The following is a 23,150-nucleotide window of genomic DNA, read 5'->3' as shown; positions in this document are numbered from 1 at the left end:
ACTGCCTTATTTAAAAGATGCCCACGACTACTCTAAAACATGTACAGTTTGAATAGTTACAAAATAACTGGAATAATATTATTTACATATGTAATTAATTACACCAACGGAATTCATGCAAGCGACAAATCTAACTTTGTTGCAGAAAAAGAAACAGGCGCGCATGGACCCTCCCGCACAAGTTTCGTTCTGTTAGTGCGTGCACGCGCACTATTTTGTATCCCGAGCTGTATGGTCGTGAAGTAATGTCAGTTTAACGCCAGGGTCGTTGAAAATGGGTTTATACTCTCTAAACGGTCAGTTTTGTATTGAATCACTGTACAGCGGGTATTGTCCTAAGAATGTGAATTGATCTGAGACAGATCTGCCAATGGTTTTAACTGGGTCCGCGTCGGTACTGTCATGGACAATGCATGAAGGGACTCAAGGTTGTACAGACGTGGAATTATTCTCGTAGAAATTACTAATTTGAATTCTGTTGGCATTCAATAAGGCTAGGTAGATTTATTTTGTGTTGATGCACGTAAAGTGCTGAAGTACACGTTCGATCAGCGCTATTCAACTCCAGGTTCTGCGGGCCACAGTGCCTACAGGTATTTGCTCCAACCATGCACTACACCACCTGTTTTCACTGTTTACCTCCTTGGCTCAGGAAATAAGTTCATTAGTAAAATCAGGTGGTGTAGTGCATGGTTGGAGCAAATACCTGCAGAACCTGTAGTTGAGTAGCCCTGCTTTAGATAAATTCTTTCTGTCGTCTGTAATTTCTGTGCGTCTGTCAAGAACATTGGGTCTCATTCACCAATATCTTCCTAAGTTTTTTCTTAAATTTGTTCTTAATAAAGATCCTAAGAAAAGTTAACGTCAGATTCACGACGTGTTCTTAAACCGCAGAATTGTTTGCACGTGTTCTTAAAATGATGAATCTCATTGTCCTCGTAAATGTAAAGCGCATGCCAGTTGTTCCTAATTAGCATAGGTAAACGCCCCGCCAATCCCCATAAAAGGGCATGAGACTGCAGGGCCGTGTGCACACAGAAATCGAAAAGAAAAGTTGAGAGCGAACGAAGTCAATAATGCCCAAACGAAAATCTAAAGACGGTGGAGCACCGGACTCAAAACGTAAGAAAAACTTCAGTAGTTCTGAATTGGAGGTATTGCTGCGGGAAGTGAACAGCAAACGACCTGTCATATTTAGTAGCGTCAGTAGTGGATATAAAATAATACAAAAAAATAGATAATTGGGAAGTTATTAAGCTGTATCCGTTGAAGGGCGCACAACTGATGAAGTAAAAAAATGGTTTGATGTCAAATCTGAGGCAAAATAAATAAATAAATAAATGCTGATGGGAGTCGGCGCAAGGAATGGCGTGTTATGCATTCAAACGACAAAGCGCTTCTCGTCACATTAATACCGCTAATTAAATCAACCGGCTGTAAACTGCATCGGAGTAAACCCGTCGCTGCACAAAACACTGCACAAAAAATGCATTGGCAGTCATTTTGCTGTCATTCCCCTAGTGACGCCTCTGAATAAGTGTTCTCTTCTTCAACATGTCCGTGTGTTTAAAAAGTGTTACCTAAGTGCTTAGTTTGTATTCAAAATTTAAACATTTGCTTTTGCAGTATAGACCAAACATTGCATAATTGAAACCCCCAAAAACAAAAGGTCACTACAATGGTTTGTTTTTTATCATTTATTTACAGATGAACTCCCGCTGAGGCAACCACCCTCTGAGGTGGAACCTGGCACCTTAATGCTTTGTAAAATAATGAAAATAATTATTTAAAAAATATTATAAATGATAAAAATATTATTGTAATTTAAATCCTATAATATTATACAACTGTAGAATTGAAGAAAACGCAATAACCAATTATTTTGCACAAACATGTCAGCACTCAAATGTGCGTAAGTGTGCTCTTGAGTGTGTGTAGATTCTGTTCTTGCCTAAGAACAAATCCCAAATAAGAAAACATTGGTAAATGTCAGAATCTTCGTGAAAACTGCGTAAGTGGGTTTTAAGAAGAAAATTCTTCTTAAGAACGGTTGGTGAATATCCCATTGGTCATCAGATATCCATCCCAATGACAAATTTAAAATAGTATGAGAATTATATTTGTGTTAATGTGAATGTCGATTCATAATGTAAAGAAAAATGATTAGACCACGTGAACTCAGCTGTTCTTGCATCCGATGGATATTTCTTTAATACAGAAGATGTCCAGACAAAAATAGACTTGATAGTGTCCTTATCTGTGAAGCTCATGAATGCCTGAAGGGTATAATGGCATTAAGAGCAAATAGGTGGTAGCCTCCATCATTCTTCTCATATTAGGTAACTGTTAAGTTGGTGCATGCTGAGCACCACAGTGCTAAGGGAAGCATGGTGTGTGTCTGGAACTCTGGAATAAATGAAAAACTTGGGATATTCCTCTTGGATATTGAATCACATGAAGTGTTATTGTTATTTTATAGTTATTAAGAGGGTGGTGAGGATGCCCACACAGGTAAAAGAATGAAAATATTTCTCATGAATGCAGCTTGCCCTGTAGACTCGTCATGCCCATTCAAGTGGTGGGGGGGGGGACGTGCCTCACCAGATTTTTGATATCTGGATTTTTTATATTTTTATTTTATAACTATTCTTTTTTATAATATGTAGTTATGATCATTTTATATTATGAGTCAAACGTATTCTTCTAATTTTGTCATAGATCATACCTCTAAAAGTCACACCCCCTTTCCCTATGGTATTGGTTTCTTCCAAAAGTTGCAGGATGAAATCGGTTCGCAACAGCTGCAGGTATGCACGCATCAATGCTGGAGGATATGTAGGCTACAGTTTAACGGTGTGTTGCTGAAGTGGTTAGTAGAGCATCAAACCCTTTTTCAAACGTGTGAAAATGAAATGCAATTAGTTATACACACTTAATTGCATTTGAAAAAGGCATGCTTTGCAAGATAGTTGGCTAGTACCAGCTAAAGTTAGTAGCCAATTCTTCAATCCGGTTGTTTAGCCTTCTGGCTCGCTAGCTAGTCGTGACTTGTGATAGCATAGGATCCTATTTAATATTGGTAAAGGAGAGCTGTGTGAATCTTATGGCAGTGAGCTGATTTTTTTTTTTTTTTTTTTGGTTTTTACCACCACTATCACAGGTTATTGTCAGGGTGGGCGAGGGGATGGACCCAAACGCAGAGTCAAAAAACACTCGAAATCCTGAGTAAACGCAAAACCAGGAGTATAGCTTTTAATTTGAACAAAAACAAAAGGAAACAAAAACGAAGCCGCGCAGTGCAAGTCCTAAAAAACAAAGTTAAATTTTCGAAACTAAGGAAACAAAGAAAATCCAACACTCCAAAAACACAAGAACAGGAACGTGGGCAAAAAACACTGGAGGCAACCTTTAACAGGGAACACACGGGGCAGAAGCACAATCAGATGCACGGACGAACAAACTAACCAACAACAAGCAAGGATCCAGCACCTGAGTCAAGGAGAAGGGAAACTTAAATAGACACGACACAGACGAGACAGGAGGGCACAATGAACAATCAGGCCACAGAGAGGGAAGGGAAAACGAGACAACCAGCCAACAATAACAGGATAATTGAAAACAATAATACAATTAAATAGGACACAAAACAGAGGTGCCGCCATCTGGCGGCCCAACAAGGAAAGACAGAGGGAAAAACACAGAACCCTGACAGTTATAGTTAGCAAAACACTGAATTCCATTTGATATCTCCAGGTCAAGATGCAGAGGAAAATCTCGTCATTCTTTAAAAAAAAAAAAAACGACAGAAAGCCCCAGCCCTGTCCTCATTCAGGAGGTTCATAGTGCAAGAGGTAGGTTATCTTAGGTGAGATTTATAGTGATACAGTGTTCTGTATTCAGAGTGCCGGACGAAAGACATTTTGATCTAAAGGCTTATGCTGAAATGCCTGAAATTAGTTTCTTAGACAAATATAAATAGTGAAGTTGATGCCTGTGTATGAATGTCTTTACAAAACTAAAATTTAAATAAAATAAAAAAGTTTTTTGAAATGCACCCCCAACAAGTAGTTTTCATTTAGAACTTCAGTGAAATTTTGAGAGGGAGAATGTTGAAGCAGAATGATGAATAGTAAATGTGTGCCTTTAAAAGTTAATTTGTGGAATGCCTTTTCTCATTAATGCCTAATGCCTACCAGCTGTGTTATGACAGGTAGGGTGGGTCATAAATAGCCCTGTTTGGTAGAAGGCCATCATTTCTGGTTGTAGTAGTCCGTAATATGGCAAGAACAGCTCAACTTAGCAAAGAGAAAGGACAGCCCATCATTGCTTTAAGAAATGAAGGTCAGTAAATTCGGAAAATATCAAGAACTTTCTTCAAGTGCAGTGGAAACAACCATAAAGTGCTATGATGAAACAGGCTCTCATGAGGATCGCCACAGGAAAGGCAGACCAAGAGTTACCTCTGCTGCACAGGATAAGTTTATTAGAGTCACCAGCCTCAGAAATCAGAAGTTAACAGCACCTCAGATTAGAGGCCAAATAAATGCTTCACTGAGTTCAAGCAGCAGACACATCTCAACATCAACTGTTCAGAGGAGACTGTGTGAACCAGGCCTTCATGGTAGAATTGCTGCAAAGAAACCACTACTGAGGCAGACAAATAAGAAGAGATTTTATTGGGCCAAGGAACACAGGCAGTGGACATCAGACCAGTGGAAATCTGTCCTTTGGTCTGATGAGTCCAAACTTCAGATTTTTGGTTCCAACCGCCGTGTCTTCGTGAGACGCTGAAAAGGTGAATGGATGATGTCTGGATGTGTGGTTCCCACTGTAAAGCATGGGGGTGGAGGTGTAATGGTGCTTTGCTGGTGATTTATTTAGAATTGAAGGCACACTTAACCAGCATAGCTACCACAGCATTCTGCAGTGACACGCCATTCCATCTGGTTTGCTCTTAGTTGGGCCGTTATTTGTTTTTCAACAGGACAATGACCCAAAACACACCTCCGGGCTGTGTAAAAGCTACTTGACAAAGAAGGAGAGTGATGGAGTGCTGCATCAGATGACCTGGCCTCCACAGGCACCTGACCTAAACCCAATAGAGATGGTTTGGGATGAGCTGGACCGGAGAGTGAAGGAAAAGCATCCAACAAGTGCTCAGCATATATGGGAACTCCTTCAAGACTGCTGGAAAAGCATCCCAGGTGGCTACCTCATGAAGTTGGTTGAGAGAATGCCAAGAGTGTGCCAAGCTGTTATCCAGGCAAAGGGCGGCTACTGTGAAGAATGTAAAATACAAGATTGTTTTGATTTGTTTTGCCTTTTTTTGGTCACTGCATAATTCCATTTGTGTTATTTCATAGTTTTGATGACTTGACTATTTTCTCAAATGTGGGAATTGGTAAAAATAAAGAGAACCCTTTCTGTGAGTAGGTGTGTTCAGACTTTTGACTGGTACTGTATAAATGAACGAAGAAAACTTGACAAAAAGCACCAGTTTTTTATGGCTTTATATTCCTGTTGATAAAGGAAAAATGCGCATACATGAATAGTTTCACTTTTGAAAAGCAGACATTGATAAAAACTTATACAATTCTTTAAAATGTAGCACTGACAAAAAAGAGGCAAATTATCAGATGTGAGTCATTTCACTTGGTCCTTTTGGACACCAAGGTCTTATTGCTGGTCACAAGGATATACTGTTACAGTATAATGTACTCACACAAAGAAGAAATGCTTTCGGGGTTGAAACGCAAACAGCAGAATCATGCTCATGCAGCCCCCATGCGTCAAAGTGTGTCAGCTTGAGGATTATTAAATCAAGGTAGAATTGGAAGCCGAGAAGCACCATACAGGTTCCACACTTTGATCCGAATGTAATGGCTGTTGTCAGACTGCAGGTGGCGACTCGCGACAACAAAATTAGTTCTATGGGTCCGCTACATTCACATTAACCCTATGCATTAACCTGACTGTATAGTTAATTATGCTATTAGAAAAACTACTTTTGTGAAAATGTTTTTAGAGTTGCTAAAGTCTCAATTTCATTATAGCTTTGAAAAATAATTTTAAGCAATACTAGCAGTGTAGACTTATTTATGGCGATCAAATGAACAGGATCCAAAAGCTGAAGAGGTACAGTCGGCCTCAGGCAGTACAGATCTTTACTAAGATTACTTGCGACAGCCCTTTTTATAAAACTCTACTGTTTGGCTATTCATTCAGAATAATCACTAAGTATAATATTAGGGCATGCACTCCTGGGTTTGCTGGTTAGGTGGAGCATTTCAGGTTCGTTGAGGTCACCAGTCCTTTTAGCACAGACTTGAGAGCGATTCTGTCTTCAGAGTACTGAAGCTTTGGGTTCTGAGACACCATGCAGGATGGTGAGTTGCCATTGGTCAGTGAGTGGTTGCCTGAGTTATAATTGGCCAGAAGAGGGCCGTAAACCGTGCAGAATGCACATTTAATACCGGTTAGTTTCCTGCTGTGCTGAGCTTTGGTCCAGGGCAGAGCTACTCTTGCCTCTCCAGTCCATTTTGAGTGTACTGTAAGTGTGAGAAGCGGTGGACATGCCATTGAGGTGAGGGCGTGGGGAGAAGGTGGTCCAGATCAACTGGCTGGGGGGGGGGGGGGGATGGTTGGGGCCTGTGTAAGCATGAGGGTGTTTGTGTTTATGAAAGAGTGTGCGTATGCAGGTATAATAATATTTATATTTACTGTACGGACACATCTATATGCAGATGGATATTTTCTATAAATAGCTGAGTGTCCTACCCCTTGTCCGTGTGAGGTATTCTCTGTGTACCTGTGTTCCATGATTGTGCTTCCGCAGACTGTGTGTGTGTGTGTGTGTGTGTGTGTGCGTGTATGTGTGTGTGTATATGTGTATGTGTGTATGTGTGTGTGTATAGCGCGTGTCAGCCAGGGTCAGAGGTCATGTCTGGCTGCCAGGCTTCAGCGCTCCTCGGCCAACCTCTGGAGCCGGGCCACCACGTCCTCCCCGCTCTCCCAGGGCACCACGGCGGCCTGGAAGTCTCCGGGCCGCGCCTCGTGCAGCTGGCCGATGAGCGCGTGCATGGGGTAGTCCCGGCGCGGGAAGGCCGTGTCCCGCGGACCCAGCACCAGCGACGGGCAGAAGTCGTTGGCGCCGTCGCCCACGTAGAAGACGCGCTGGAAGGGCCGGCCCCGCTCGGCGGCCCGGCGGGCCAGGTACTCGCGCACGATGGCCTGCTTGCACATGTTCTCGGGGCACCGGAGGCACGCATGCGAGTGGTAGGGCCCCAGCCGCAGCCGGCCCGCCCCGTCGAACGCCGCCGGGTTGGTGAAGATCTTGGCGAAGAGCTGGCAGGCGCCGGCCTTGCGCAGCCAGGCCTCGATGAAGAAGGCATTGGCGTCGGACACCAGGACGATCTCGAAGTCCCGCGCCTGGCCGCGCAGGTGGTGGAAGAGCGCCAGGATGCCCGGCGAGGCGGGGATGCCCTCGATGACGGCGCGGATGGCGGCCTCGGACACGCCCTGCTCGGCCATGTAGGCCAGCACGCGCTGCATGTACTCGTTGTAGTGCCCCGGCCGGTAGCTGTCCTTCAGCCAGCCCGGAAGCTTCTGCCCCGGCGCTGCCTGCACCACCACGTCATCGCTGCTCTCGTCCACGATGGTCTCGTCGAAGTCGAAGAAGATGAGGAAGCGCTTGTCAGGAGGGGGCGGGGAGGAGGGGGAGGAGGAGGTTGGGGCGGCGGCCATATTTCTCGGGCGCCGGGTTCTCTCCGCCTCCTCTCCTGGAGGAAGAGGCGGGAGAAAACAGCAGTTGAACACAGAGTCCTTCATGACTGGCCCGTCTCAGCTCTCGCGGAACTGAGCGACAGACGCCACAGACACTCCTCTTCTCCCTGTCCCTCTCCCCAGCTCCTCCTCTCCTCCACTCCCTTTTGCTCCTGCTCACTGAGGGGGCGAGGGAGGGACACACGGGCGATAATTCTGGGAAATACTTGTGTACAAAAGGAGGAGTATAGAGAGAAGGTCAGATAAAGTTAGATGATGGAAACGGGATAAAAGAATAGATACAAGAGAAAGACAACAAAAGACAGTGATTTAGAAGGATTTTCAAGAAGCTCATTTCTGAATCATTCATCAATTTTAAAGTTGATACATTTTTTTGCCAAGTTTGTCTAGGAGCCTTTGTTCACTGTAGTCATCAAAACTGAGACCAAATTCCGAGAGAGAAGGCCACTGCAGTGGTTTTCAAAATATATCCTATCTAAACAGTCAGCACCGTAAACGGCTGAGTTTTAGAGCATCAACCATTATTCAGGGCTTTCTTAACTTCGTGACTTATGTTAAAAAAGTTAACTAATGGTTCAGACTGGAAAGTAATTCGTTGTTTGGATGAACGTATAATGTTCTGTTTTGATCAAATTTCAGATCGCAGTTATGTTTTCCAGATTAGTATTGCTCGTATGCTTTACGCCATTATACAGTAACAAGCGCAATAGTAGCCTTCACTTCAGTCGCACCAAGGTACGCGTTCACATTTACATTTCCGTTGCGTTGAGAAAGGCATGTAGGCTAATTGTAGGCTTATTTACAGTAGCCCAGCTATAGGTTCGTTCAAGGCAGAACTATTTTAAATCCCTTGGCAAATGTAACTTAGTTTAGCAGTCATTCGGTTTCATTTGCCAATTGGTAATACAGCCTAGGTTGGAAGTGTTTGTATTAACGTTATGCCTGACTACATCCAGTCGAACGTTAGAAAACATTAGACTAGTTAGACTACAAGAAGTTAGCAGGTCACATGGCAAAATACCTAAACTACACCTGGACGTGTTCTTTAACCTGGTTATCCGTGTATTTTTCAAGAGGCTGTTCAGGCGATTGATATCTTCGTAGACTAGGTTAGTCCGTTACATGACACAATCAAGAAAAATACTTCTTGTGAGGCATAAGTTGCCGGTTCCTTGGACATAGCCTATAGCTCTCCAACCATTGATTAAAAAGCCCGCACTTGTGCGTTGCTAGGCTGTACACATAGTTGTTTTCAGGTAGATGTGGTTGCCATGTTGGTGACGTCACTTCTGAGATGTTAACCTGGGATGACTTCTGAAGCCTAATTAGTAGCCTATGTTGCTTTTGTCACATATAAGTTTAACTATCAAACTAGTTGTGTAACAATGTTGGCAGACCTGTGAACAGCAAGCAACTATCAATCAATATAAACATTAGGCTCTCAGACGGATTAAACAATAGCCTAATATTAATATACACGCCAATATTGTAACACATGGTAAATTGTTCAATGATCCTTTTAACATGCGTTTAAATGGCACAGTTGTATGGAGGCAATCGATAGATTTCCTTATTTGCAACGCGAATTGGTAGCCTACATTCTGACAGAAGTAGCCCAGTTCAAACAGCCGGTTTCTGGACCGCAGGGTAGCCATTACGAAACTTCCTCTTTACGCAAGTCACACAAAGGTTAAAAAAATATATAGCCTATATATATATAGCCTAGTCTAACAATCGCTTTTTTTAGGACACGGTCTTGTGCCACTGTAGTGCAAGACTAGGACTGTATGCGAGACCACAGCAGCATTTCACCTTGCCACGGAAAACCTAAAAAACATTTCATCCAAATGTGACCAAAACCCGCGATTATGAAACGATGCATGCATTCCTGGCATATGGCTACAAATTATCCACTGAGTTGACAACTGACAAGGCGTGACTTTCTTGCATCTTAAAAACTCGCAACAAACCATGGAAACCACTGGTCGGTTTTGGTCATGTTGTACAGTTGCTTACCACAAACCAACTAGACTAAAATGCATGCTGAGCATAGTTACGAACTATTGATGAAAAGAGAGGGACAGCCTGCGGGGAGCGATCTGAAATGACGTGTAGCCTATAGCCTGTAGCCTATTAACTTGACATATCTTAGCGATATTTAACTTACCGTTGCGTCAACAATGGGTTGTGGTCGATGTCCACCTGTTCGGTTAATCTGTAATTTGAAGAAAAAAATGAACAAATGCTTAAAGTGTTTAGAATAGAACGAGACAGCCTGTACCCATACGCAAACTATAGCCTATAGGCTATATCTTAATTACCATTCAAAATTAAGCCTACGTAAAGGAGGTAAAAGAATAGGCTACCGAGTACCAGTCATCACTGTAGGTTTGAGCGTTTTATTCAAAGGACAGTCCTCTGATCACGGCGGTAGCTATTTCATAATTCATTTAACGATGCACGTCCTATTGTCACAGAAGGCTAACGTTTGCATATTATTTTATCTGGTTCGCACCGGTTGTTCTGAAAAAGACTTCAACGGTACTAACGCCGACTCGACAATTTTATAAACTACGTTTTATTCACCTTGGTAGAAATGCACAATGAAACTCAAATTCCTTAAACAAAGATGCCGCATATAATGTATGAAAGCCAAGTGTTTCGCCGTATTAAGCCTGTTATAACGGTACCCTTTCCACTGGTGTAAAAGAGAATTAAAACGGGAAATCACCAGTGACCGTAATTTGCCATCTGACAACAGCGTTGTGTTGGTGATCCCAATCCAGAGACAAGCAATTCACGTATTGTATTCCCTAGTGTTCCTTGTTTTCTTTCAATGCGCTCTTCAAGCACTTAAAGGTTACCTCGTTTTTGGACCGCCTGGCGAACGTACCATTCCTCGGAAGCGAGTATTTTATGCATTTGTAGACGAGGTAATTTCATCCCATTTTAATGGTTCTCAAAAACCACAGAAAGTGGCTATCCCAATGACGTCCGGATCAACCGGCCAATGACGCGTCGACATAGTCTTTAAAGGGGAAAGCATGGGACTGCAGTTGTCTAACTGTCATAATTCATCTTTACTGAGAAAAAATATAATGAAACGGATTTGGTTGATTTAATGTTAATGTCATGCTGATTTTTGCTTGGATAGTGATAAACGAATATGATTAATAGGTTGATAGAATAACAATTAGAATGGGATAACTAAGATAGGCTGCTATTGATAATAATAATAATAATAATAATAATATCAACCGATTACAATCTATAGTCTGATATGAAATAGGATAGAATAGAATCTGGATCTATTTCGGGTTAAAGCAAAATTAGCTTTAAAAACTTCACCTCCTGCTTTCCTTAGTCCGTTTAGTTGTGTTTCTGCCAACTGTTCATTTTGAGACGACGTAAATTTCTCAAACGTCTCGGGATGAAACATCAATAACCTACCAGTGTCCCTGTGACTGCGAAAAACCTACATTTGTCTAGTAATACATTTTTTTTAAACTCTAGAAAAAAAAGCTGGTTAGGTCAGATATTAGGAACCAAATTGTGCATCCTTGAAAATACATTTTTCCACCAGTGAGAGTCGGTGGACATTTTGATGTAGCAAGCCTAGAAAAAAACGTATACAGGCATGTGGCCACAATTTTATAAACAAAATAAATTTAAATGCGAGTCTTGCATTGCCTTCATTTTTTTAGAGACCTAGCATCGTTCTACTCGCTTCAACAGCAGGTCTAATGGTAGGCAGCTGGCAGCTATTTTGGTCGGTCGGAGAGTAGTAGACAGGGAAGCATTCTGGTGCACCACTGTTATACCTTCCGTCAGCTTACAGTCGGTCTCTCCCACTCGCAGCGATGACTCAGACATGCACTTTTTACTGTAAAGATTACTGCTCCTGTGTTTTATTAGATGTGATTTTGAAACTTCGAATATATTTGTAGTTCAGCTCTTGATTAAATTTATTCTGTGGTCAAAAGATTGCTAAAAGGCACAAAGACTCTCAAAGTCTCTCTTTGAGCAAATGCTCAAAAAACACTAGTGATTTCTTCTGAGGAAGATGCAGAGCCATCAGACACTGAAAACTGTCTACAAGAGAGGTATGATTACAACACACCAGTGTGAGCCAGAAACCCCAACCAGTTTTTAGGCCTGTCGGTAAAACTAGCATATGTGTGGTAAATAGTATCAGAAGCTGTGCTAAGATCAAGCGAAACTAAGACTGAGCCCTCAAATCAGTGATTCTAGTAAGTTGCCATCCCTTAAAAAATGCATTACTGATTATAAAATGTTGAATGCCTCAAACATTTCCACAATTTCACAGATATGACTGAAGTATTAACCAGAGGCTGACTAAGGAATCTGAAGCTGTGAGAAACATGCATTCCCTGCTGCAGTTGCTACTGAGAAGGCCACACATGCTTTCAGTAGATCTCTGCTTGATTTACTGCAGTTCACATACCTGATAAAAAGACATGCCTTATCCCATCTGCAGTTAGATAAAACATTCAGCTGCTGGGCCTCTCAGCAATGCGAATAAGATTGCATATTACACCTTACTACACTGGCTTTAAGAACTGAATGAAAGTGTTTATTTCCATCACTTTTAAGGCAAATATATTGCTGATCTCCGAAAATAATATGCCCCTCTATGCTTCCTTAGATCCTCAACTAAAGACATAACTGTCATATTTAAAAATGAAAGTTAAGGGGACAAAACATCCGTGACTTGGGCTCCAATAATAAGGAATAATTGACCAAATTTTATAAGAGCCATTGCCTTGGTCTTTTTTAAGTCTTACTCCACAATCTCTTTTAAAAAATTCAACCATATGCAGCTAATTTATCTGTATTACTGTTGTATTGAACATTTATTTATTTTTATTCTTTTTCATTTCTTAATTTTATTCATACTTTGTGGAAGTGCTTTGTGCAGCATCTGCACATAAATAAAGAGGTATTAGTTCCCTTTCTGTCCCTCTGCATGCTGATGCATACATTCAGGGTGGAAGGGCGATTAAGACACCACTCCCCTCATTTCTCCCTCATCACAGCAGCCTCCTCCTCCTGAGCTAGGTGTGCTAGGTCCGCTAGCCTTCCCGTCCTCTGGCCAGAGAAGAGCTGTGTAGCCATAGCTACTATGTGTGTGTATGAGTGTGTGTACGTGTGTGTGTGTGTGTGTATGTGTGCGTATAAGGAATAAACCAGGACACACACTAACACACACGCGTACACACACAGACAAAAACACACGGACACACAGAAACACAGACACACAAATGGGTGACAAATTAACAAGACCAGGTCAGAACCTAGTATATGGCTGGACCGGCCGACCAATGGTGTAACTTCATAACTCGGCTGACCAATGGTGTAACTTCATCACTCAGTCACTCTGTCACAGACATTCATGTTTCTAGGGCTGGCCCCGCTCTTGTGGTCCAGCCAAAAAAACAATATAATGTCTCTTAGTAAGGTGTTGGGCCACCGCAAGCCACCAGAACAGCTTCAATGCGCCTTGGCATAGATTATGTAAGCCTGTGGACAGGGCCGGTTTTAGCCTGCTATATTAGGGTGGGCTGGTAGAAATAATAGGTTGCCAACATTCAAATGACAAAGCGCTTCTCGTCACATTAATACCGCTAATTAAATCAACCGGCAGTACACTGCATCAGAGAAACGCTGTTTCAACCCATCGGAGGCGGGCTGTAGGCTGCCCACACAATCAGAAGTTAGAAACGGTACTGGTATTTTATGTGCTATTTTTCCATTCGCTGAACAAAACAAAAAAAAAAAATTTAAAATATTTTTTCTTAACTTTTGATTGGGTGGGCAAGACGCACGTTTGGGTGGGCTGAGCCCACCCCTGCCCATAGCCACCGCCGGCCGTGTCTGTGGAACTCTATTGGAGGGATGGAATACCATTCTTCCAAATGATATTCCCTCATTTGCTGTTTTGATGATGGTGGTAGAGAGCACTGTCTAACACATTGGTCCAAAATGTCTCATTGGTGTTCAATTGGGTTGAGGCCATAGCATATGTTTAACATCATTTTCATACTCATCAAACCATTCAGTGACCCCACGTGCACTGTGGATGGGGGCATAGTCATCCTGGAAGAGACCACTCCCATCAGGATAGAAATAGTAGTAGTAGTAGTAGTAATTTATTTCGGTCCTTATTAACAATTTTCCAAAAAGAATGCACATAGAAATAAATAAATAACAATAAGGCATTAAATTAAATTAAATTAAAAGGAAAACAAAAAATATTGACCGAAAAGGTGTAGGCTGAAGCTTTAGCTTATTATACCTACCCATTTTACATAACATATTCTAATAGGCAACCCTTTCACTACTAGGTTTAGGTTATACAAAAACAAAACAGAACAGAAACAAAAACAAAAGTTCCAAATGTCTCATACACAATAATGATCATAACTCCATTTTATATTTGTTTACCACATTATTTTTAAACATTTTTTTAAATTTGCAAAGTGAACTACACATTCTTAATTCCTTGTCACAACTATTCCACAAATTAACCCCTTTGACAGATACACATCTCATCTTTATATTTGTCCTTATCCTTGATTTTTTAAACATACCTATTCCCCTAATTTCATACTGGCTCTCTCTAATTTCAAACAACCTCTGAATACAGTTAGGAAGCAAATTATTTTGTGCTTTGTACATTATCTGTGCAGTTTTAAGATCAACTAGATCATAAAATCTTAAAGCATGTAAGTTAATAAATAGTGTGTTGGTTGGTTCATAATAATCCGTTCGATTTACAATTCTTATAGCTCTCTTCTGTAGGGTGAAAATTGAAAAGTGCTGGTTTGGATGTATTTCCCCATGCCTCCACACAGTAGGTAGTGTATGGAACTATGAGAGAACAATACAGTATATATAGTGATTTCTGATTCAAGGTATTTTTAGTTTTATATAATATTGCAATGGTTTTAGACATTTTTGTTTTCACATTATTTATGTGTGTCAATTATCATGCCCAGAAATTTATTTTCATACACTCTTTCTATTTCAACATCATTTATCATAATTTTTACTTGATTGCTGATTTGCCGATTACCAAATATTATAAACTTTGTTTTACTTAAATTCAATGACAGCTTGTTAATATCAAACCATTTCTTAAAGACTTTCAATTCCCTTTCCACTGTATTCAGAAGCCCTTCCAAACTTTTCCCAGAGCAATATAAATTAGTGTCATCAGCAAATAAAACAAATTTTAACAATTTAGACACTTTACAAATATCATTTATATACAATGTAAACAGTTTAGGGCCTAGCACAGAACCTTGTGGAACCCCACAAGTAACCTTCAACAAATCAGATTCAACGTTATTTATTTGTACATATTGATGTCTATCATCGAGGTAACTACTTAGCCATGAGTGTGCTATTCCTCCAATACCATATCTCTCCAGTTTCTTCATTGATAAGCCATGATCAATGGTATCGAATGCTTTTTTTAGGTCTAGAAACACCCCCACAGTTTTGCTGTTTTCATTTTGCTGGGAAATATACCTGTTTAGAAGGACTGGTTGCAGATATGTGTCAATGGTTTCACTATGCATTCTATAATATCTTTTACTAACGACATCAATTTCAGTCCAAACAGTGGACTTTTTATTCTTAAATTTATTAACAATGTCAAGTATTTCCTTTTCATCAGCACCTCTAATAAAGATGGAGTAGGAGTTTTTATGAACAATGTCTTCATCTACACCATCCCTATTTCTCGGCTCCGCAATCTCGTTTGCTAAATTGTATCCAACATTTACAAAATAATTGTTAAATTCATTGGCAATTTCTTTTGTTGTATTTATAATTGTATTGTTATCTTTTACAAAGTAATTTGGTTTGTCTGCTTTTCCAGTACCCTTTTTAATTAGGCTGTTAAGCACTCTCCATGTTCCTTGAGTGTTACTCCTATACTGCTCCAATAGTTTGTGATAATGCTTCTTATTAGATCTCATAATACTTATTAATTTATTTTTATATATCTTATATTTGTTTTCTGCTTCTATTGTTCTATGTTTTAAAAATCTCCTATATAATACATTTTTCTTTTTACATGCGTTCTCTATCCCCTTGGTAATCCATATTTGTGCTTCTTTGTGAGTTCCTTGTGAGTTTTCTTAACGGACAGCTTTTTTCATAGAGCACAATTAATGTGGACAAAAAAGCCTCATAGGCTTTGTTAGGATCATCATTAGCATAAACCTCATTCCATTTTTGTTTCTTTAGGTCCACCTTGAGGGCAGCGATGGTTTCTGGTGTTCTGTGTTGAATCAGTTTACAAGTGTTAGACCTATTTTCATTTTTTATCTTAAAAAAATTCAGAAAAATTGCAAAAACAGGAAGGTGGTCACTTATGTCATTTATGAGTAGTCCACCTACTATTTTGCTTTCAATTGTATTTGTGAATATGTTGTCTATCAATGTAGCAGTGTCTGTTGTTATTCTACTTGGTTATATAACAGGAAATTGGCTGTTGCTGTACATTGTATTAATGAAGTCTGTTGTCCTTTTGTGTCCATTTGGGTTTAACAAATCAATATTAAAATCACCGCATACAATTTGCACCTTTTTGTCATTTAATTTGTCAAACATACCAGTTAATTTATCCTTGAATGTATCAAGGCAGGTTCTATATACACAGCTAATGATTATATTTTTTGCTTTTTCAACATCAATTTCAATTGTTAAACATTCCAAAATATTTTCTATAGTGCTTGACATACATTTAACCATGCTGCATCTTAAAGCTGTATCGACATACAGGGCAACTCCTCCTCCTTTTTTATTGATCCTATTTAGTGTAAACATCTCATATCCTTCCAGTTCCAAATCATAAACTTTTTCATTATCAAGCCACGTTTCAGATACAGCGATTACATTAAAGTTATTGAATTGATACAAATAATCCTTGATTTTAGAGAAGTTTCTATAGACGCTTCTTACTGTTGAAATGTATTATTGATAAAGCACCTGCCATTTTCACATTACTGTTGAATTGCTCATCTGTGCAGTACTCACAATTGTTACTGATGTTATTGTAAAAGTGGTTTGCCGGGTCAATATCATTTTCAATCTCATACAATGTGTGCTCTGTGTAGTCAAAAGTTTTAAAGTTCAAATTTTCATTCATACTATATAGTCTGTGTAAATGATCACCCACACAATCCTTGCCAATGCCTACAAACTCCTCCTCATCAATGTCTCTGAACCTATGTCTGCAACCTAACTATAATATCCCTCTCTATGTAGTTGTTGACGGACTGTTCTTGCTGACAGTCTGATCAGGTCCTGCATTGACATTCTTGGTCACCTGAAGAAGAGTTGCTCTTCTGTTTTTCCTTACATATCACACAAATGTATGAGAATCACAGTCATTGAATGTGCATATTTGACCACAATTTCTGACCCTATTTACTCATGTCTTTCCCATAGATCTAAATGCAGATGTCACTTTCGTCACTGTTCCTACTGAAACACTAGCCAGTTGAGCAATCTGTGCCCCAATGATGAAGGCTCTTTCAAAGTCGCTTGGATCTTTTCCTCTTGCCATCTTGATCCAAAATCAAGGTCAACTGGGCCTGCTGAGAATTTTTGTACATGCCACAGAGCATGATATGATGTTAATTGCTTAATTGTATCATGCAGTACACCTGTATGTCCTGCTCATTGTCCTGCTGGAAGACCCAGTTGCGACCAAGTTTGAACTTTCTAGCTGATGTCTTGAGGTGTTGCTTCAGTATTTCTAGATAATCCTCCTTCCTCATGATGCCATCTATTTTCTGAAGTGCACCAGTCCTTTGTCCAGCAAAACACCCCCACAACATGATGCTGCCACCCCCATGCTTCACAGTTGGGATGGTATTCTTCGGATTTAAAAGCCTCACCCTTTTTCCTTCATACATAGCACTGATCATTATGGTCAAACAGTTCAATTTCTGTTCCATCTGAGCAGAGAAGACTCCTCCAATAGGCTAGGTCTTCGTCCTGGTAATCACCTGCAAACTTCATTCTCACTTTATGCCCGTCTTGGAGTAGGGGCTCCTTCCTTGTGCAGCAGCCTTTCAGGCCATGGTGAAGTAGGATTCTCTTAATGGTGGATGTAGATACTTTGGTACTTTGGTACCAGATGCTCCCAACTCCTTCACCTGTTCCTTTGTTGTTGTCTTGGGGTTCAGTTGAACGTTTCGGACCAAAGTTCGTTCAGCCCTGGGAGTTAATTTGTAGCTCCTTCCTGAACGATGTAGTGTCTGTGTGGTCCCAAGCTTTTTATATTAGCACACAATTGTTTGTACAGATGCTCGTGGTACCTTCAGTTGATAAAATAAATATATGGTAACATGAAATGTGCGGAGTTGTGAAAAACTGTGTTTGAATATTTTTATCCTAGGTGTATGTAAACTTTTGGCCTCAACTGTATGTTTCTCCACTCATTTATTCAGGTTTTTCTTTTAATTTTTCACTCGTTTGTACATGTAAGTAAATAAGAATGGTCCACAATTAGATTGTGGTTACAAGGATGATATTGCAAAACTAGAATTTTGCAATATGGTAGTGGCAGTCACATAGTATGTTATAAACAAGTGTTTATTTGTGATTAATAAAACATAACACATATCATTTTTGAATATAGGTTAGTCATGGTGTAAAGACATAACTCATTTTCACATCAACACATACATTGTATACAACATTGTGACAGGAATACACAACTGGGTGATGGGTCTTGACCGAAGAAGACTTTAGAGAAAAGAGAACATCTGAACACGAGGGAATATGATGCAACCAGATATGAGTAAGGGTTGCGTTGTCATTGTGTTAAAATAAATCCAAAATGCTTACAAGTGCAAAATCCACCCATCCATCCATTACGTATACCCACTTATCCAGGGCAGAGTCGCGGGGGGTGCTCGAGCCCATCCCAGCATGCATTGGGCGAAAGGCAGGAATATACCCTGGACAGGTCGCCAATCCATCGCAGCTATATCCACACCTTGAGATGCATCGGTTTTGGAAGAAGTTTCCAACTAGTCTCTCCAACTAGTAACCATGAAAATATCTACTGGCTTGGGGAAAATCATTTTCCTTCAACCCTCAGGTGACTCTGATGAGCCATTTAGGAAAAAATTAATTTTACAGAACTCTCTTTTTAGTAAGAGCCTTTTTACATTTCACAACCAACTTAAACCAACTTTAATAATTCAGAATTTCCCCATTTGTGCGCTTTCTAAGATTCAGTGATCATTAACTTGACCTGTCTCTCCAATAACCTAAGAAATTTTCAACCAGTACTCACTCTTCCACAAGCCCCTCCCCCCCCGCCTCAAACACACACAAACGCGCACACACAGATTTCTCCATTTAGAAAAACAGCAGCTCCACTCCATGCAAGGGCACACAATGAGTGATTTATGGCTCGGACTCTAACCTGACCTACTTGGAACAGCTGAAAACGGAAACATGTGAGAAGCTCGGCCTTCAGCAGGCTGGACAAACTCAAGCTCCCGGGGAAAACAGGAAGAGGGCTCAGCATTGGAGCAGCTCATTCCCAGATACATCTGGCTAAGCTCCAGAGAGCTTTCCCTCTCTCAGTAGCAGAGGGGTGACAGTGTCACTGCTTATGAAGTATGTAGGCTATATGCAGAGTTGATTGACTGAAGATAGCTCAGCAAATATCTGTGCCCATGGGCGCTCTAGTCAGAGATCTTCCTGATCACTGCGGTGTGAAGGACATAGACAGACCTCTGGGATTCTCTGGGAAAAGCCACACTAATACCATCCTACACAGACCTGCAATAGTTAATGCAGTAGTTAATATTTCATATTTGAGCTACACATTGTCTTTGGTGAAATGTCTAGAGAGGAAGTCCACAATGTTGCGGCACCACAAAGTCATGGAAAATACTGTCTCCACAAAGAAAATGGGGAATACTGTCTCCACAAAGCAAATGGGGGATACTGTCTCTACAGAGCAATACTCTCTCCACAAAGCCATGGAGGATACTGTCTCCCCAAAGCAATGGGAATACTGTCTCCACAAAGCAAATGGGGAATACTGTCTCCACAAATCCATGGGGATACTGTCTCCACAAAGCAAATGGGGAATACTGTCTCCACAAAGCCATGGGGAATACTGTCTCCACAAAACCACGGTGAATACTGTCTCCACAAAGCAAATGGGGAATACTGTCTCCACAAAGCCATGGGGAATACTGTCTCCACAAATCCAGGGGGAGTACTGTCTCCACAAAGCAAATGGGGAATACTGTCTCCACAAAGCCATGGGGAATACTGTCTCCACAAAGCAAATGGGGAATACTGTCTCCACAAAGCCATGGGGAATACTGTCTCCACAAAGCAAATGGGGAATACTGTCTCCACAAAGCCATGGGGAATACTGTCTCCACAAATCCACGGAGAATACAGTCTCCACAAAGCCATGGGGAATACTGTCTCCACAAAGCAAATGGGGAATACTGTCTCCACAAAGCAAATGGGGAATACTGTCTCCACAAAGCCATGGGGAATACTGTCTCCACAAATCCAGGGGGAGTACTGTCTCCACAAAGCAAATGGGGAATACTGTCTCCACAAAGCCATGGGGAATACTGTCTCCACAAATCCACAGAGAATACTGTCTCCACAAAGCCATGGGGAGTACTGTTTCCACAAAGCAAATGGGGAATACTGTCTCCACAAATCAGGGAACGATCACAAGTCCACAAAGCATGGTAAACGTCCAAAAATGGGAATACTGTCTCCACAAACACGGGGAATACTGTCTCCACAAAGCAATGGGGAATACTGTCTCCAAAATGGGACATATGTCACAAATGTCTGAAAGCTCCAGCAGGGATACTGTCTCCACAAAGCCAGGGAATACTGTCTCCACAAACATCGCACAAAGCCATGGTGATCGCTACCCAAACCATGGGGAATACGTCTCCACAAAGCCAATGGGTGCAAACGTCTCCACAATACGCATGCCGAAAATGCAGATCCGGAAAGTCCAGGCAAACTGGGTCTCCACAAGCCAAATCGGGGAGTACTGTCTCCACAAAGCATGGGGAATACTGTCTCCAAGCAGGAATTCCACAAATAAAGTCTCCACAAAGCCATGGGAATACTGTCTCCACAAAGCAAATGGGGATGTACAAACTGTCTCCACAAAGCATGGGGAATACTGTCTCCACAAGCAATGGGGAATACTGTCTCCACCAGGAATATTCGGGCAAAAGCTGGTACATAAGTCCAAGAAACCTGAAATACTTCACAAATCACGGAGAATACTTCTCCACAAACATGGGAATACTGTCTCCACAAAGCAATGGGGAATACTGTCTCCACAAAGCCATGGGAATACTGTCTCCACAAAGCCATGGGGAATACTGTCTCCACAAAGCAAGGGAATACTGTCTCACAAAGCAAATGGGGAATACTGTTCCACAAAGCAAATGGGGAATACGCTCACACAAACCAGAGGGAATACTGTCTCACAAATCCAGGGGATACTGTCCCACAAAGCATGGGGAATACTGTCTCCACAAACATGGAGAATACTGTCTCACAACACAGGAGTACTGCATCCAGCAATACATGGGGAATACGTCTCCACAAATCGCTGCAAAAGCATCGGGAAAGCATGTCGGGACAACTGTCTGCGCAAACGTCTCAAAAGAACATGGCAAAGTCCTGCCAAATGCCCAGAATACTGTTCCACAAATCCCGAATACAGTCCAGAAAGCATGGGTCAAACATGGCACAAGCCACACAATCACTGTCAAACAATGGGTCATACGAAATGCCAAGGGAACCATGTGATACGTCCCACAAATCACAGGTCGACAGTACTGTCTGGACAAATGCAAAGAACTACTGTCATCCACAAAGCCATGGGGAATACTGTCTCCACAACCACAGGGAATACGTCTCCCCATCCCAAATCAGTCCAAAGCATGGGGAATACTGTCTCCACAAAACAGGGGAATACTGTCTCCACAAAGCCATGGGGAATACTGTCTCCACAAAGCAGGGAATACTGTCTCCACAAAGCATGGGAATACTGTCTCCACAAACCAAGGGGATAGTCAAAACATGTTCGCATCAAGCCCATGGGGAATACTGTCTCCACAAACCATGGGAATACTGTCTCCACAAAGCCATGGGAATACTGTCTCCACAAAGACCAAGGGAGAATACTTCTCCAAAAGCCATGGGAATACTGTCTCCACAAAGCCATGGGGAATACTGTCTCCACAAACCAGGGAATACAGTCTCCACAAACCATGGGGAATACTGTCTCCACAACACAAATGGGGAAATACTGTCTCCACAAAGCCTGGGGAATACTGTCTCCACAATCCAGGGAGAACTGTCTCCCACAAACCATGGGGAATACTGTCTCCACAAAGCATGGGAATACTGTCTCCACAAAGCACATGGGAATACTGTCTCCACAAAGCCATGGGGAATACTGTCTCCAAAGCAAGCATGGGGAATACTGTCTCCACAAATCCACGGGAATACTGTCTCCACAAACCATGGGAATACGTCTCCACAAAGCAAATGGGGAATACTGTCTCCACAAAGCAATGGGAAGTACAAACTGTCGCACAAGCTAGTCGAGAATACTGTGAACTCCCACAAAACCATGGAGAAATACTGTCTCAGCAAATCCAGGGAAGTACTGTCCCACAAAGCCATGGGAATACTGTCTCCACAAAGCCATGGGGAATACTGTCTCACAAATCCAGGAGGAATACTGTCTCACAAAGCAATGGGAATACTGTCTCCACAAAGCCATGGAATACGTCTCCACAAATCCAGGGGATACTGTCTCCACAAAGCAATGGGGAATACTGTCTCCACAAAGCATGGGAATACTGTCTCCACAAAGCAATGGGAATACTGTCTCCCACAACATGGAATACTGTCTCCAAAATGGGAATACTGTCTCCACAAAGCAATGGGGAATACTGTCTCCACAAAGCCATGGGGAATACTGTCTCCACAAATCACAGGAGAATACGTCTCCAAAAGCAAATGGGAATACTGTCTCCACAAAACCATGGAGAAATACTGTCTCCACAAAGCAGGGGAATACTGTCTCCAACAAACCATGGGAATACTGTCTCCACAAAGCCATGGGGAATACTGTCTCCACAAATCCAGGGGGAGTACTGTCTCCACAAAGCAAATGGGGAATACTGTCTCCACAAAGCCATGGGGAATACTGTCTCCACAAAGCCATGGGGAGTACTGTCTCCACAAAGCAAATGGGGAATACTGTCTCCACAAATCCACAGAGAATACAGTCTCCA

At 41.5% G+C, this 23,150-nt stretch overlaps 1 protein-coding gene and 1 long non-coding RNA gene across 8 annotated transcripts; one reads left to right on the top strand and one right to left on the bottom strand.

The window, feature by feature from the left end:
* The first annotated feature begins 212 nt into the window (after positions 1-212).
* On the top strand, positions 213-5,429 carry LOC135243022 (uncharacterized). Its single transcript, XR_010326532.1, has 2 exons — positions 213-296; positions 4,985-5,429. It is a non-coding gene; the product is annotated as an uncharacterized LOC135243022 (long non-coding RNA).
* A 63-nt stretch (positions 5,430-5,492) lies between these two features.
* On the bottom strand, positions 5,493-10,892 carry phospho1 (phosphoethanolamine/phosphocholine phosphatase 1). 7 transcript variants are annotated; one of them, XM_064314446.1, is made up of 3 exons: positions 10,676-10,892; positions 9,950-9,997; positions 5,493-7,778 (listed from the first exon to the last, which is right to left on the bottom strand). In XM_064314446.1, the coding sequence occupies exon 3, from the start codon at positions 7,741-7,743 to the stop codon at positions 6,958-6,960; it is 786 nt and encodes a 261-aa protein (XP_064170516.1). In that variant the 5' UTR covers positions 7,744-7,778; positions 9,950-9,997; positions 10,676-10,892; the 3' UTR covers positions 5,493-6,957. The 7 variants fall into 7 exon arrangements, with proteins under 7 accessions (XP_064170516.1, XP_064170514.1, XP_064170513.1 ...); XM_064314444.1 differs by having other exon boundaries at positions 10,647-10,891; XM_064314443.1 differs by having other exon boundaries at positions 5,493-7,987; positions 10,676-10,887.
* Between the last annotated feature and the right edge of the window lie 12,258 nt (positions 10,893-23,150).

The sequence above is a fragment of the Anguilla rostrata genome, chromosome 17, assembly GCF_018555375.3.
Source record: "Anguilla rostrata isolate EN2019 chromosome 17, ASM1855537v3, whole genome shotgun sequence".
Taxonomy (NCBI): domain Eukaryota; kingdom Metazoa; phylum Chordata; class Actinopteri; order Anguilliformes; family Anguillidae; genus Anguilla; species Anguilla rostrata.
The sequence above is the reverse complement of the archived record's forward strand: the minus strand, read 5'-3'. Positions and strand labels throughout refer to the sequence as shown.

Bases quoted from the DNA above. Each gene is read 5' to 3' on its own strand.
- phospho1 (XM_064314443.1), bottom strand. From the start codon at position 7,827: ATGAAGGACTCTGTGTTCAACTGCTGTTTTCTCCCGCCTCTTCCTCCA.